Source organism: Mixophyes fleayi, chromosome 6 (assembly GCF_038048845.1).
Source record: "Mixophyes fleayi isolate aMixFle1 chromosome 6, aMixFle1.hap1, whole genome shotgun sequence".
NCBI lineage: Eukaryota > Metazoa > Chordata > Amphibia > Anura > Limnodynastidae > Mixophyes > Mixophyes fleayi.
In genome coordinates this window covers 181,930,203-181,948,532 of record NC_134407.1, presented here as the reverse complement: position 1 = coordinate 181,948,532, position 18,330 = coordinate 181,930,203, and the positions used below count along the sequence as shown (strand labels likewise).

The following is an 18,330-nucleotide window of genomic DNA, read 5'->3' as shown; positions in this document are numbered from 1 at the left end:
TTGTCTGCAATATGTAAATATAGTAAGCTAGGGCCTGATTCATTAATGATCTTAACTTGAGAAACTTCATATTTCAGTCTCCTGGACAAAACCATGTTACAATGCAAGGGGTGCAAATTAGTATTCTGTTTTGCACATAAGTTAAATACTGCCTGTTTTTTCATGTAGCACACAAATACTTGATAGCTTATTTGTACACTGAAATTTAAAGTTGATATTTGTGTGCTACATGGAAAAACAGTCGGTATTTAACTTATGTGCAAAACAGAAAACTAATTTGCACCCCTTGCATTGTAACATGGTTTTGTCCAGGAGACTGAAATAAGAAGTTTCTCAAGTTAAGATCCTTAATGAATCAGGCCCCTAGTCATGATTTCTAGAGTTTTACATTGTTGCATCATAACATACATTTTGGGTCATTATAAATTCTGGATGTTATTAATCAGTCCATTTTCTGACACCAGCATTGCCAATGACATTTTTAAAAACGGTTGCGTTACCAGTTTTCACATTCCTGCGCCCTATCGGCAAAAAATGTATTCTTCAGTGAAGTTCTATGGAACATATTCGCTCAACTGAGAGTCTCTTGACCTAAATCAATACTGACATTGGCTTTAATCCCCACACTACTAGTGGAAAAGCAAAAGAAGCCCTAGCTTTATTGATTCCCAAGTACCAATGTTATTGTTACAGAGAAAAGGTATATGGATAAAAGCTTAAAAAAAAAAAGCAATTTAGAAGAAAGGATGTAGAAAGAAAAGGCAAATTATAAAAAATGGTGGTAAAAAGAGGAATCACGGCAAGGGAAGCGTTGCCAAAAGCTCATTCTTACGCTCTTCTTCCCGATCCCTTCCCCAAGAGCCGCCACAATGGCGAAGTACTGAATTACACGTTTTGTGTTAACAGTTTTGCCTGCACCGGATTCTCCGCTTTGGGTAACAGAAAGACGGAAGATAGTAAATAAAGGAAGAGTAGTTAAACAAAGTTAAAGTGTACAGATATGGTAAACATTACACTGGGCTTGATCTCCAAAATAAATGTGGATTATTTATTGTTTTTGGCCAATAGAGGAACTCTTGGCTTGGAAACATTCCAAAATCGTAGAAACACATGTGGATGAAAACATGTATTACTGACTATACTAAACATCAATGGGTGATTATGTTCAGGAGGAACTAATAAAAGCAAAATATAAAAGTATGGAAAGGTAATGACATAACAAGCATAAAACGTTTTGACCCCAATTTGAACATTGATTCAAAACAACGACATTGACACAAACGTGCCTTAATTTCTCAGCAGCTTGTCATTGTAATCCCTGAGTACACTCAGGGCCGGATTAACCATAGGGCTAACTGGGCTACAGCCCAGGGGCCTATGGCATCCAGGGGGCCCTTAAAAGTGCTCAGCAGCAGTATTGATCGGTCGGGGGCGGGGGCGCCCCCGGCGCGATCAGTGCTGCTGAGCACTTTCACCTTCACTTCCTCAGTAAAGAGTGTACAGCGCGCCGGAGAAGGTGGTAAGTGCCGGGGGGGGGGGGGGGGCAGCTCGGATCAAGGGGGGTTACCCTCACGGGGGAATGGAGGCCCCCTTAGCCCAGGGGCCTCCATTCCCTTAATCCGGCCCTGAGTACACTTTTTACTCACTAAGACACCACAAAAGTATAAATTGAAAAACAGATTACACAAAATAGTCTAAATAGAACCAATATAAAAAGAAACTATATAAGTTTATTATTAAACACTTGCATAGCACACTCCCACGTTGTACGAAGGCATGGGAAAGGGACTTTAGGCACTTAACAAATGATAGAAAATAGACCATAATCGTTCAGATGACACACGCAAGTTCTCCAAGCATATGTGTATTTAAAACACAATGATTATCACTGTGGTAGAGATGCCCAGCTATCTTGAGTATGTTGTATGCCTAATTCCTGATGGAGATGTTCTGTGGGACCAGACAACCATGTTTGGTGAGAATGTTAGAAAATATGTCCCTTCTGGAATCATGCTTTGCAGCTTTCCAAGGAAATTTTTGGGAGGGGAGGGGGTTTGGTACCAGATACCCAGCGTTCCTGCTCCTAAATTTGTCAGCGATGACACTTCCATTTTAGAACATCTCAACAATGCCGCTAATGGGTAATCCCCATCCAATGGAAATCCCCTCTCCTTCAACTGTGCCTGACTGGTTCTCCAAAATCGACATTTATTTGGATATGGATGACGACATGTATAGCTATGAGACAGTGCGTGACACTTTGTTAGGTCTCTAAGCTGTATAAGGCACTAAGCTTCAAGTCAGCTGGGTCTGGTGGACAGATGAAGATGACATAGGGTGGCACTGGAAATAGGTGCGGCCAGGCCGACAAATGAAAGGAATAGAGTTAAAATTCTATTTGGATACTTTTTCTTAGGGGACTACTAGTAAACATGCAATTTGTCCAACTATGAGATCTATCCGAGACAGTTTAGGCTAAGCCCCCTTATCCCTAAGCTCAGACACAGGTCTCCTCACCCGCTTTCCCTCCCTCTCCTCCCTCTTTCGCCTGCTTTAATTATGTCATCTTCCCTCAACTCCCTTCGTTTTTTGGTTTGCCCCCTGTTCCACATATTAAAAATGTTGTTATAAGGAAAGAGGTGGACAGAAGGTTGACTATTGTCTTAAGGTATTGCAAAAGAACTCTACCTCTCCATCATATTATTTCCATAATTATGACATTACAATATACGAAGTAATGTTTGCTTTATTCATGTGAACGGCTATTTTTGTGGATAACCCAATAAAAAACGTAAATATATATCTAGAAATACAAAAAAATAAGAGCATTATCTGACATTTCTTTATATATAACACGTGTGTGTGATGGTGACAGTGATTGCTACAAATGATGCGGGTGTAGGGTTACTGCGGCTGACAATGCTGATAAACCATAAGGCTCCGTATCTGCAGTAACTAATTGTTCTGAAGTGATTCATTGCTATGAATAGCCCAGCTGGCATTATAGTCCAAGATAACAAAGGGTATGGACAATGATAGTGGAATTGCTGCAGGAGAACAGCCAGGGCTTTTAATACCAGATCTCTGGGTTACCTAATTAGGTAATGGTGCAGCTCTGATATGTTGCTTGGTGGTGTACTTCTTAATTTAGCTATTGTCAGCATGCAAATATATATGTGAGTCTATCACCCTGAGCCTATTGTCTGAAATAAGGAATGTTTGGCTTGATGTCTGACTCAGGGTGGACAAAGAATACAAGATTTACAAACTAAAGAGAAGAAAATATGTTTAAGAAAAATGTTGTAAATCAGATCAGACAACATTGCACTCACAGTATTGAATAATAGTCTTTCTGCAACATTTTTTGGTCTTCACGAGAGACATTTAAAAAGTGATAAAACAATTGCTATCCAGTTTGCAGTTACTTCATAATGGGGCTTATTTCTTAAGTTAGTAAGTTTGCATTGTAATATTTCTGTCCACACTGTTCTATTTTTTTATATAATATTTATTTTTTTATATTGTTGCTACATGGATGTGAAGAATATATTCTGCGGCCAACTTAACATACTGGTATTCATTTCAGAAACCATGTAGAAATAATTTTCAGGCACACTTTGCTACTGTGCAGGTTCAGTTAACCATGCCACCCACAGAAATTAGGGACAGCTGGCAACTATGAATTCAATTCTGAGGCACCCCAAGTGACAAGTAATTATAGCATGGATATTGCATGGACCCACAATGTGATGTATGGAAACCTGTGGTGTTGGCCATAGCAACCAATCAGATGTCTGCTTGCATTTCTAAGGTGCACTGCAAAAATGTAAGTTAGTATCTGATTGGTTGCTAAGGGTAACAACACCTTTCCTGTGCATTAGTTTTTCTAAATTTCACCAAATATACAAATATATCATTTATGCCAACGAAATGTCCTTTCAGTTGAATTTTCCATAGAAAGGTGACATATTGGATGTTACTGTCATCATTAAAATGTCATACATCCCATCTTGACTGCACAAGCAGCAGGTTTCATAAAAACGTGATAAGAAAGATGACTTGAAACTGAACAAACAAACAAAGCCCATCTACCAAGTATACTCTATGCTATCACTGCCGTCTACACTTACTCCAAAACATCATTATGTCAACGTCATTTAAAGGATATCTCCACCCAAATCTAAAAATATATTTCTGTATGGAGCTTGTTGTGATAAAAATAATTATAGTTTTAAGCATTTGGATTTTATTTTATATAATAAAATTCTCCATAAAACTAAGTTTTTATTCGTTTTGGGTGGCGTTGGCTTTTAAGTTAATTTCTAAACGAGATGGATTTATGCAGAACAATTACCATGAGCACTTTTGATGTTACAGGTCAAATGAATACAAATAAATGCAAATCACTTTCTATCCACAATATTACTACATGCACTATATTGTTCATACAATGTACTTACGTGATCAGCATTGATTGGTTTTCACGATCTAAAAGTAAGAGAATAACCAAATCAATTAGAAAAAGAGTTCATCAATTTCAATGCAGATGAAGTGTTAATATTTGATTTCTTAACTCATTTTTTTTTCATATTGTTTTTATGGCAACTATACTACATGACTTATATTATGTTATTTATTATTAATGTACTTTACTGTAATGTGATATATTGCTATGCTCTTCTGCTCTTCTGCAAACCAGAAGAGCTCACTAATAACTGATCTCTAATGTCAGTTCAATTCACAAGCAGTGACTGCTTTATAAAGAAAACAACCAAAATAGTTTCCTTGCAATAAAGATCCAATAGATTTAATTTTAAATATTTGTGCTGCGCCAGCGAACCTTCGTATTACACAGTAATAAGGTAAAGCAATACATTTAATCAAAGAAAGACACCTATCTATTATAACATATTAGCAGGCATTTTAAACAAGTGTTACAAACTATAACAAAAAAAAATCTGACAATAAAGCAGGAAGGATTCGGGAATTAGGTGAAGACTTGGGGCTAGATTTACTAAGCTGCGGGTTTGAAAAAGTGGGGATGTTGCCTATAGCAACCAATCAGATACTAGCTTTCACTTATTTAGTACTTTCTACAAAATGACAGCTAGAATCTGATTGGTTGCTATAGGCAACATCCCCACTTTTTCAAACCCGCAGCTTAGTAAATCTAGTCCAAAGTCTTGCATGTGGCCCTAGCTCCTCCTGCTGCTCCTCACTGCTCTTTGAATTACTACAATGCTTAATGCTTGCTGGATTGTTCCACAAGACAAGAGAAATTTTAAAGACTTCCATTGTGACACTGTAGATATTTTTATCTTGCCTTTTATAGGTTGTATTTGTAAATCAAAAAATATACATGGCACCTGTTGCCTACTGACAGTGGAATCAGCCCTTTTGTGGGCTGATGTTATTCTTCGTGAGAATGTGTCTGCACTACAGTCTTGTCACTGGTTCATAGTGAATTCATAGGCTGCTACTATGCAACTCTCAACTGTGAGTTAAGAATACAAAGCGACTTCTCCAACCATTCTGTGCACATCCTGGATACTTACTGCGCACCATGTCGTTGTAGGCGTTATCAGCGATGGAGTAGATATGTGGTGGTGCCTCTGAGCGCCTCTTGCCTCTGTAAGCAGCTACAACCGTGGCTGTGTACACAGGAAGCCATTTGTATGGGTTCACGGTCACACAGAACAGCCCAGAGTAGGTCTGAGGAGAGGAGGACGACAAGACTTGAACTATGCAACAGCTGTGCTCATAAACTATAACGTGCCCACAGATCAGTTCCAAGAACCTTAATATGTTTTTATTTCATGGTTAATTTGAGGAGATATATAATGTCAGGATACGGTCAGTCACACAAACAGATTGAGACAAGCTGTCTGTTTTTACACACAGGCCCGTGAATGCCAGTCTGGTATCCGCACGACTTCTCCCAGGCTAAGCGGATTTACAGATATTTTACCTGATATAAATTCCTTATTTTATTGTTGGCTCTACTGAGTCAGCAAAACAACATTTATTCTCAGGCTAGTCCTATGGTTATCCTCAACATTGTTTGTTTTTAGTTGTAATTATTTTACTGTTCCTTTACTGTAGGTATGCTTGTTCAGGTGGAGTCGCAGATGTGTGAAGGTTAAAGGTCACCCATCACCTCATCGCACAGTGGAGGAAGCCATTTTGTACCTTTAAATTGAAAGATTTACTTTTCATAAATATTGGTTCACGCCACAAAATGGCTGCTTGAACTGTGTTGAGTTGACATGTTTAAGGTAGGGGTTGTCAACATCTATTAACATTTACTCCCATGTGATGGTAGAAATGTTTACCATGTACCCCCTAAAGTGTGCTTGTTTAATCTCAGGGCCCTGTAATTTGCATACATTTATTCAAATTACTCCCTAATCTCAGTACATGTATATCAAGACACTACTTATGCATTGAAAATGTTTTGATTTTTTTCTTTTTCAAAAAACATGAAACTAACAACCTTATTCTTACTAATAAATTAAATGTAATGAGTTATATTTAACAGACTCAAGTACTTGAATCTATCTGAGGTACCCATTGGGGTACCTGTAGCACAGGTTGAGAACCTAGACTTTAAAAAATGTCTTATTAGAAAAAAAGAAAAGTTTTACAATTTCTTACGTAGATCATCCAATTAGCGTAACGACGTCTCATGTTGGAAAGAACTGATGCCTCATTCAGGTGGGTTAACATTGCCATGTCTTCAATCATGTCAAATTTTGGTGGGTTCATCTGCTGAATGTCATCTTCCTTCACAACGACAGTCTGACAGGAAACAAGTAGTAAGAAATAGTAAGGACAACTTGCATTAACCATACTATGCCGTAATGCATACTTGCTAACTTTTTAGCTAGGTTACCACAGTGGCACATTACTGCCTCACAGCCCTGGGTTATGGATTCAGTTCCAACCAGGGTCCTAACGATGTGGAATTTGCATGTTTTTCCTGGGTGTCCTCCAGGTGCTCTGGATTCCTTCCACAGTCCAAAATCATGCTGATAGGTTATTGGGCTTTTGACAAATATGGACCCTATTGTGTATGTGTGGTAGGAAATGTATAACATGCGCTGCACGTTGGCTTAGTGGTTAGCACTTCTGCCTCACAGCACTGGGGTCATGAGTTCGATTCCCAACCATGGCCTTATCTGTGTGGAGTTTGTATGTTCTCCCTGTGTTTGCGTGGGTTTCCTCCAGGTGTTTCCTTCCACAATCCAAAAACATACTAGTAGGTTAATTGGCTGCTATTAAATTGCCCTTATTCTCTCTTAGTCTGTGTGTGTGTATGTTAAGGGATTTAGATTGTAAGCTCCAATGGGGCAGTGAATGATGTGAGACAGTTCTCTGTACAGCGCTGCTGAATTAGTGGTGCTATATAAATAAATGATGATGAATTGAGGTAGGGACTGATGTGAATTATTATATATTCTCTGTACAGCACTGCATAATATAATTGAGACAATAATAATAATACCTTTTCAAAGTATAGTTTTTAGTTTGATGGGCCTATATATTACTTTTTTTCTAAGTCGCTTGCAAACTAGAGACAATTTCATGTAATACTATTTTTGCATTCAGTTTGGGATAATTAATATGGGCATGTCATTGGGTGCTTAGGAAGGTATTAGAAGGGCATTAACAGCTTACATAAGTCATACAGAGAATGTCTTACAGGGCAGATGCGATTATTCAGACTGTACTTTAGAAGTTAACAAGGGCCAATAGATTACAGCTGAGATTATGGATGTGATATAGTGATTGGCAGTTCTTGTCCATGATCTTTCAGTTTGTACTATTATGTTTGAACTTAAGTGCCCACATATCCCTTGATCAGTCATATTATGCAGGAAGAAGAAGTGGTAGTCATATAGGAAGAAGAGGGTACAAAAACTAGATTATTTAGTGCTTGTTAGATTTAATATTTATTCACCTTTTTGTCTTTTGTTTCCACTGTGACTTTACCACCAGAAGAATCCTTTATTTCAACCTCAATATAGGCTTCCTTTTCATCTGGAATCCAACCCTTTTTCTTGCCTTTAATATAACAAAACAAATACATTTATAAGATGACACCTTCTTGTAGAGACAATTTTTGTTCAATTAAATGGCACATGTTGGTGATAAATCCAGTTGTTGTTAAACTATAATAGTCATAAGTGGTTCAGCACCCAAAAAGGCCCCATGCTCATATTTTACAAACCTATTGTGCACAGACAATTTCAAAATGCATTGTTATTTATTATTTAGAACTTGAAGCAAAAAGTATTTAAATTATGTCACCTACATACAGTCATTAGTTTCTAGTGAATTAATAGACTGCATCCTCTGGTAATTGTCGCATATAACCCCATTGGGTGTATCCCCAAAGTTACAATGGCCACCTTTCTTATTACAACTACTAATTGTTGTAAACTTCCTTTTGATTCCATAGAATGTCAGGGTCACCGGAATGGAATGGACAGGAAAGTTGTGGCAGACGGAGGTAGAACTAGCAAGCTGTGGACCCCAGTGCAGGGAGGAGGAGATAATGGACCCCCGAACCTCTGCATCTGCCATGCAGTGGGCCCCATTATCTCCATGGGCCCCGGTGCACCTCACCTGCTGCACCAATGGTAGTTCCGCCACTGGCAGATATATAAAAATGTAACTAAAAGACTAAACAGTACCAAATAACAAATGACTTCCTCATATTTAAGCTGCTTAAATAGTCATCTCATAGACATGGGCCTCCTTAGGCTTTTTATTGTACCTAATAGAACCCAACATGTAGGTAGTTACTGAAACACTGGTAGTTCAGAAAAAATAATTATCGGTGACAAGTGCACTTTAATGGCTTGGTATTTTACACCTTTTGGCGGAAGAAAAAAACAATACAAACAGCTGTGATACATCTGTTAGATTCTTACCATCAAACGGGATAGTCTGTAGCCTCATGAGCTCACTGTCGCTCTTCCGCAAATAGTCAGCAGCTTCCCCAAACTCTGACATATCCAGCAGGGATGACATAATGGATGATTAATGGAGACAAAAAATAAACAGAAACAGGAATACCCAGGATGCTCCTCACCCCTAGAAGAAAAAAAAATCAAAACAAAAGGGTGAACTCCAAAATCATAGCTCACATTTGTGACAGTCTGTTGGAGGAGATTCTCCATTGAAAAGATGATCAGCATGCATAGAATCACTGGATAAGAAGGAAACCAGTCCTCTTTACCAACATCATTGTGTTGCTTGGTCCAACATTTCTAAGCAAAACCACTATAAAGTAGATCTTGACCTAACTAGAAAAGATGAAGGGAAGTAGTTCATGATGGTGGGTGTTTTTTCCTAATCTTCACAGCCGTTCTGGTTTTTATATTACAGTTTAAACATAATTGTAGTATTGTAAAAATCCAGCTAGCTGGTAATTCCAGCATTGTATTATGTGATAGAGTACGGTTGTGGGGTTATGGTGGAGTCTTGTTTTATTTCTGTCACCAAATTCTACAAAGTAAAAAAAAAATTGAAGAGAGGAGATTTGGGATCTTGTAAATGCATCTTGGACAGGTGCAGTGGGACTAAGGTCCCTGCCTTCAATAACAAAAACAGGTGGCAAACCATGACCAAGTTATCAATGTGTATAACAAATTATAAATGTGTAATATGTATATGTACCACTGTACTGGTATTCAACATATACTTATGCCATGCATGCTGCTCTACAATGCTGGTCTATGTTATGTCTGTAATATCATCACCATCATCATCATCACCATTTATTTATATAGCGCCACTAATTCCGCAGCGCTGTACAGAGAACTCATTCACACCAGTCCCTGCCCCATAGGAGCTTACAGTCTAAATTTCCTAACACACACACACATAGAGAGAGACTAGGGTCAATTTGATAGCAGCCAATTAACCTACTAGTATGTTTTTGGTGTGTGGAAGAAAACCAGAGAACCCAGAGGAAACCCACGCAAACAAGGGGAGAACATACAAACTCCACACAGATAAGGCCATGGTTGGGAATTGAAGTCATGACCCCAGTGCTGTGAGGCAGAAGTGCTAACCACTAAGCCACCGTGCTGCCCATTATCCAGTATATTCGTCAAATACTCAACTATTCTAAAAGATTCCACTGTGCTAAATGATCCCCTTGTACTATTTAATGGAGATCTGTAAAATGTGTACTGTTGGTTAGCCCCTAGTAAAGTTTCAAAAGCAAAGCAGAAGTACCAGGTACCTCTCTGTTAGAGATAAGCACAATTTTTCAAACTGCTCCTCAAATTATTTGCTTCATTCCGCATTTGGCTCCAGAGTTCCACAAGTTCCTTCTGTGGAATTTGGCCTTCATTTTTCAGCACAGAATTTCTCTAATTATCTTTGTTCTGATCTGAATTTAAATCCCACATTGGAGCAGAATGACCATTATTTTCCCAGCTCAATTTATAGTCCATAAAGTTGATCTTAATAACATACTTTTTACATAATATATGTAGAAATGCTGATATTTCTGGATAACATGGGACTTAATACTTGTTTTTTACAGCAGAGAGTGAGACAGCCATCTTGAACACAATGCCCTATTGAAAATGTTTATAGTGGTAGCAAACCCTACTGACCCAGCTATAAACCTCACTCTGTCCAAGCTTTATATCAGTGACACATTACTTATCCTGCTGATAAGATCCCTACTAAGGCACCTAATGGGCTTTAATGTTAGGCATCCAGCACCCGTTCTTAAAGTCCTAGTAAACAAGCTTTAATTCCGGTAGCCCCCCAAGAAGTCCCAAGTTGCCTGGACAGCACAGTGGTCTAGTGGTTAGCACTTCTGCCTCACAGCACTGGGGTCATGAGTTCAATTCCCGACCATGGCCTTATCTGTGTGGAGTTTGTATGTTCTCCCTGTGTTTGCGTGGGTTTCCTCCGGGTGCTCTGGTTTCCTCCCACACTCCAAAAACATACTGGTATGTTAATTGGCTGCTATCAAAAATTTACCCTAGTCTCTCCCTCTTTGTCTGTCTGTGTGTGAGTGTGTGTGTGTCTATATTAGGGAATTTAGACTGTAAGCTCCAATGGGGCAGGGACTGATGTGAGTTAGTTCTCTGTACAGCGCTGCAGAATTAGTGGTGCTATATAAATAAATGATGATGATGATGATTCACAAACCTTATCACTTGGTACAATATAACTGAGTTCTATGGGGCTGCTCAGTAAGTAGACTATGCTATGGGAGGTTTTTGGAAAATGGTTTCAACACTCTGTTGAAATTGAGGACAAAGAACAACGTTTTATCTGCTCTATTAACAGGTGTTGTTTTTCAAGGTCTGTGTGTATGAACCCTAAGGAACTTAAGACATGTTCATGACCTCAGCTCCTTGACATGTTCATGTCTGTGTAATATAATCCTACTCTAGGCAGCAAACTAAGCAATGGCCTAAGGTTAAACTCATTGTTTATGTCCCCTGCAACAAGTGTCGTGACCTCATCTTCTTTGTGCAAGAGATAAACAATGTAAGCCAGGCTTTTACATAACAGCTGCTGACAAACCCTCCTCCTAATTATATACACTATTGTACAATATGGCCCAAACACTTGCAGTCGATCGTCTTTGACTAAAGTTTTTAGTCAAATCTTATTTTCCCTATTTACATATTGAGTAAAAATACATATAAATAATGTGTACTTTACTCTTTTGGATTAACAGTTGCAGTGAGTTCAATTAAGTATAATCAATACTGTTAAGTGCAGCCATCTTGTAAACTTTGGGCAGTGGCCCTGTGGTTAGCATTGCTGCTATTGTCATGATTTCGATTCTAACCAGGGCCCTATCTGTGTGAAGTTTGTATGGTCTCCTCCCACAGTCCAAAAACATACTAGTATGTTGATTGCCTTATGACAAAAATGGACCCTAGAGTGTGTATATATATATATATATATATATATATGTATATATATATTCTCTGAATAGCGCTGTGTAATAATAATAAATTGCTGCATAAACAAGAAAGATATATAACAAATAATGTGAACCGATATCTTTGTAAACAAGAAAATCAACTTAAGTATCTAAGGAAAATGGTTGTCTACTATGGTCTAATTTTGGTGGTTTTGTTAGTACCATCTCTGAATACTGTGAGGGACATAAAACCTTGGTTATTTGACAAATAACTCTCTCGGTGAGTTCTCTCATGTTGAATGGCTCTTGGTAAAGAATGATGATCTACCAATGTGGGTTTCTAAGAAAGGATCAGTGCAGCAGACAATTTGTACTTCATGCAAAACCGCCCCTGAGATTATATTTAGTATATTGTATATTTAGTGTATGACATTTATATGTAGGCATTGCAAGTACCTGAAAACAAGTCTTGCTTACTTTCTTTCTCACATGGCACAAGAGTTATATCACATCCTCATGTAGAATTATTTCATAATTTAGATGGTTCTGAGGTAATGTGTAGTACTATATTTGTATCTTTTAATTGAGATGGTGACACTAATATTGAAATATGAGTAAATTGCAAAAAAACAATAGCTGTATTCCAATAATCTTAGCTGCAAACACTATACACATAAATTAAGCAATCAACCAAACATACATCCTATTTACTACAAAAACACAGAATTAATTAAAATACAAATACAAAAATCTATTTACGCAGATTGCCTTCAATAAGAAAAAAAAATATTGCATTATTTGCTTCATGATTAGGCATTAGACAATTAAATGCAAAAGAAAAACAGTCACGTTTACATCTAAATTCTTCAAATGACTAAGCTAGAGAATCATGAGCAAGAAATGACACAGTGGAATATAAGCTACCACAAAAATACATGGCTTTATTGTAAATATTGGCGATTAATTAATATTCTATATTTTATGCATTGATTTTCACTGTGAAGTGAACAGCACCATACAAAGTTAAAAGGTTCTATGTCATTATAGATGAAGAACACTGTTGAATAATTGAAACTGTTTAATATAAACAATAATAGTATTATGGCATAATACAAATGAGTATTTATATAACAAATACGTCCCTGTAGCATGCCGATTGCATTTAGATTGCATAATATACTAGTTTAATGTCACATGGCAATTGAATGAATGCAACATATATACTGTCTAACTTATACAAGGAATCAAAAGAACAAATTCTCAAATTAAGAAGAAAAAGTCAATGTTTACTTTTTTAGAGAATGAAATAAATGACACAATTGTCTTCTTAGATGATCAAAACTTAAAATGCAATACACATTACTTGCAATCAAACTGACAGAAATAATTTAGTAATCAGTAATCATTTTTAATTAACATTACCATATTCATTCTAATAAAATCTAATAAAATTTTCTTATTCATCTTGATAGCACTATATTTTGGGATTTAGATGTGAATTGAAATGTATAAAGCTTAGTAAAAAAATAAAGTTAACGATATAATGCACCTCACTACGATTAAAACAATTATATCATATTAGTAATGTGGAACCGCTGTTGATTTATATATAAAGGGTATAAGTAGCAAATGTTAGTTATCATAGCTATAGTTTCCAAGAACAATAATAAAGACTATATAGAATATTAAGTGCCCATATACTGTATAAAACGAGTGGGAAATAATAACAACAGAATTTATGGAACAAAACTCTTAAGCTGTAGTAAATATAAATAACTCATATTTTATCATTATAGTAAGCATCAAAAAAACTTAAAATTGTAACATTCAAACAATCATCGAAAAATAAACACTTATAAATACACAGTATTAGATGAAACAGAAGTAATACAAAACTAGTTGAATCCATCGCAGATTAAACAGCAAGAAAACAAACTGGTTTTAATTCTTAGGAAAAAATATATATAAATAACCAGTCTGATTTAGACACATAGACATAGCCCGCACGCTGACTTACAATGTAATATAGAGCTGTCCAGTCCCTTGTTAGTGGATGATAGTGTAGTATTACAGATCTAGCAATGTGATACAGTGAAGGCCAGTTATAGGAGTGAGTTAGTACATTTCACACAGACAAGCACACTGCTACCAACCTTGGCTACAGGACCGAGAGGCTGCAGGCAACATACACTGTAGCCTCTTTTTATTGTGTAGCTGAAGGTCATAGCAGAGGGCAGATATGTGAGAAATTCCCATGTGTCAGATACATACGGTACCATTGGCCCCCTCAGCTCAGACCGACACAAAAGGCAAACTCCCAACCTTAACTCTGCTTAGGGTGGTTATTTTTACCTCACAAATTGTCAGTGGGGGAAACTTTACAGCAGTCAGTGCATTGAGTGACTGCTTCACGCCTTAGTATACATTGTACATACACAGGCTCATTAATCAAAAACAAGTCTTATCTTATCTCCAGTGTAATGCCAACTTTTGAGGCAGTATGATGTAGAGAATTCTTTCAAAATTTTCCTTGTATTCTAAAGTGGTCTTATATAGCATGCACTTCACTAATACAGACTTTTATATTATTATATTTTAATAAGTGATACAAAAGAGCATTATATTGAGGTAGGCCAACCCTTGGTGTCATGATGTACTTATCAAGAAATATTTTATTCATACATTTATTGGGTAAAGGTTATTGAAATTAAATAGAAAGAAAGGGAGCGATTCAATCAGGTGCAAGTTGCCTCAAACCTCATTTTTCTGCGTGCAATGTACCGCAGATCAATTCAATTACAGGACCCACGCTACTGATTATGACCTAATCTAGGGCTTGAGTTAGGTTGGGTCTTGTAATTAAATTGATCTCCGGGACATTATATGCAGAAAAATGACATGCGAGGCACCAAATTGAATCGCCCAAAGTGTATTTTTTTAGATGCAAACCTTGCTTTGCAGAACAGCACACAGATATTTTTAGTCTGCTAAAAGCATTTTAATTTTGCACCAGATGCAGAGATTGGGCCTTCCTCAAAGTGAAAAAAAGTTTTAAGCATACAAAAATAGCACATGTAATAAAGTCCTTATATGCCCTCAATCTTTGATTAATTTAAGCAATAAATAAGGCTAAGCCTATCAGTATTTTAGGGGAAAAAACTTAAAAGTTTAATTTAATAAATGGTGTAGTTATAAAGTGTAGGAGAATGGTCTTTAATGTGACGTTTACACTTTTGCACAGTGTGAGAGCAGAGAGTAAGCGTGCACCGTGAACTGTGCTGGACAGATCATCTTAGTGCATGAGTGCATGACGCATTTTGCAGTGTACACCCAGTGCGTTTCATAGATGAGGTCAATTGATTGTAGTTGACAGGTAAAGTTAATAATATAAAAAAAAGTCTATAAAAATACCATAGTATTTGTAATTTGTAGTGTAACCTTATAATTGTTAAGGAAATGATCACAAATATAAAGCAAGCTCTAGGCCTTTTAGGGCAGATGAACACAACGGCAGTGAAATGTCCTGCACGTAGAGTATTTTTATTCTTAAGCATTGCAGCAGTGTTGATTTCTGTGTATAGTGTTGTATTCATTAATAAGTATATTAAGTTGCAGAGAAAAAAAAAGAAATGTATGATTCTGGGATATATCCTTTGATGGAAATAAAATGGAAATGTATTACACATACCAGGATGCATGATACTTTTGGTGTATGGGGTTTAGGGAAAAGGGTGATCATTTTACAGTATTTAGACAGGAACAACCTTAAACATGTATTATTTAAAAAAATCACGTATGAAGGTCTGCAAAATAAACACCTAAAAAGTGCACAGATAAGTCAGTGGAAGTTTATTTTGCATAACTTTACACGGGAGCCTATGGCGGCCTCCAGCAGTTCTTAATTAGAAGTGTAATGTCTACATTCCTGACAGTACTCCTCTATGCTGTCTTTAAGTGCCTTTGAAGAGCAGCGAGCGGCACATGTTTAACCCCATCATGACTCCTTGTAATCTCATTGCAACTGTGAAATCTGCACATGTGACTGAGTTCAGCTGTTGCTGCTCTGAGTGTATATATATATATATATATATATATATATATATATATATATATATTTATATATATGAATATATATATATATATATATATATATATATATATATATGTGTGTGTGTGTGTGTGTGTGTGTATACAGCTCACACAATAGTGTACCCTCACTGTTATTAGGAGTCCCCCCTATTCAGGCAATATGCTCTTAGTTCTCATAAAGGATCGTTTATGAACTGAAGTCACACCACAATGTACGAGATATAATGCCATCACTGTCTGGAGACTTCATACCTATATCTATGGGACTACTTTATGACGTACGTATAGAAATGCAGATTGAGTACATATTGCACAGGATAATAGATTGTGGTTATTGTTAAGGGCTGCAGAATAGGCACAACAATGAGCCTAACTGCAGATGTGCCTCCTTTTAGTATTCTCAAATTCCGTAAAGGTCAACACTATTTCACAATGCGGAGATACATTCTAGCATCACTACAGAATTAGACCTCAAGCGCTAAATTATCAACATTCATCATCAACAGTTATTTATGTAGCGCCAGCAAATTTCGTAGCACTTTACAATTCGGAACAAACACAGTAATAAAACAATACTGGGTAATACAGACAGACAGAGAGATAGAAATAAATGATATGTATATTCAATATATAATTATATACAAGTTTAATATATAACAATTATTAAGATGTTTGTGAGTAATAGCAGAAATGAACTAAAGAGTCTGTGCAACTGCTACGCTTTACATGCTAAACCAACAAAAAATGTTGCAACACTACACAGGCCGGCATCAAGGATTAAAATTCTAGCATCATGCCGTCACCCGTCCGACAAGCTGCAATACATAGCGCTTCCACTGGGTGGCCTATTCACAACTGTAGTTTTGCGCAGTAATTTGCTGTGAATCTTGAGTTCGTAACATTCCCCGCCAACCTTTAAATTTAATGACCATTAGGAGGGCTGTTAATAGTAATAATAATAATAATAATAATAATAATAATATGGATAGTGTAAAGATATTAATAAAAATAACATTTACAAAAAAAAATAAAAAAATAGTCAACATAGCCCCATATCCAAATCTCTAACAAGCACTGGCACTAGGTATCCACAGAGAGTTGGTGGGAGCAGGTACAAAATATCGGGGCCCGGACCTGCCTCTGTAGTAGGAAGAGACACCCACCGGTTGCAGCCATGCCCCTTTCTGTAGCTATGGAAGGGGCCCCAAGAAGTTGCTGTAGCAAGGCCCGAAATTTCCCTTGACGGCCCTGTATGCACTATAACAGAAAGATAGTGAAAAAACAGTTCTAGGCTGGTCCTTGCAGGGCCACAAGAAGGGGGCAGGCTGCAAAAATATAAATAAAAAATGTGCCTGTCCCACCCTCACAGCCCACATTGAACAGCATTGAGACCCATCCCAAACCTTTCTCTGCCCTTTTCCCCTCCAAAAATGTTCATTAATACCGTATGTACTGTTGTTAACATACTGTGCATATTGATTACATCATAAGTTATACAGAGCTCACTTTGGACATCGCAGTTTTACATAAGTGCCACCTGCAACACAGAATAATAGCTTGTGATACCTTAATGGAAAATGGTTTTGTTTGTTTTTTGACTCCATACCACTCTATCAAAGTTATGTCACGTTGAACAGATAGGATGACATATCTGTATAAGATCTATCAAATCAAGATTTCATTTTGCAAAATGAGATATTTAAGAGATCTGGCTGGGTCAGTGAGTGTACATGTGGGATAGCGTTCCAGATTTGAAGTGAAGCTACAGGGCTTTTAAGCTTTTAAATTAAGCTGGTCTTGGTACTGAAGTACTCAATCCATCGATGGATCTACAACAGATCTTTATGGAATAAAAGTAACACGTGTGTGTATCAGCAAATACCCTGAAGATACTGTGCAGCTATAAGTTATCTAGTGCAAACCCCAAAATACAGACAATAAATATAGGGAAAGAATCCCCAGCGCAAACAGTTAATTAATTGTGTACATAGTTTTCAATATATAAAGCAATACGGTAATTTAGTTACTCTCAATCAAAGAGGCAGTTGTTAGGAACAGGGTCTTTCATTAGACAGCACACAGAAATACACTTGTCACTTTAAAGTAAATAATTGTCACAGTTAAACAGCTGTGCTCACCAAATGTATGACAAACGGCAGCATAATAAACTCATGTCATGTCATACTTACTGGAACCAGGTACGACGCAGTGTATAAGGAGTTCTCTGGACATAGGGGGCCTGTTTCAACAAGGGACGCAAAGGTGAAAGCAATTTTATTTTAATTGAACAGAAATTGCACATAGGAGCACCCATATTCAAGAAGAGCTCA

The 18,330-nt window shown here is 37.1% G+C and overlaps 1 protein-coding gene across 1 annotated transcript in view; it reads right to left on the bottom strand.

Annotated features, from left to right (window-relative positions):
• MYH7B (myosin heavy chain 7B) overlaps positions 1–14,095 on the bottom strand; it is a 44,248-nt gene extending 30,153 nt beyond the window's left edge. Inside the window, exons 1-7 of the mRNA XM_075177477.1 lie at positions 14,065–14,095; positions 8,937–9,099; positions 7,961–8,064; positions 6,655–6,798; positions 5,556–5,712; positions 4,461–4,488; positions 833–929 (exon numbers count right to left, since the gene is read on the bottom strand). Of these exons, the coding sequence (XP_075033578.1) occupies positions 833–929; positions 4,461–4,488; positions 5,556–5,712; positions 6,655–6,798; positions 7,961–8,064; positions 8,937–9,036 (630 nt within the window). The 5' untranslated portion in view covers positions 9,037–9,099; positions 14,065–14,095. The remainder of the gene's footprint in view (positions 1–832; positions 930–4,460; positions 4,489–5,555; positions 5,713–6,654; positions 6,799–7,960; positions 8,065–8,936; positions 9,100–14,064) is intronic.
• Between the last annotated feature and the right edge of the window lie 4,235 nt (positions 14,096–18,330).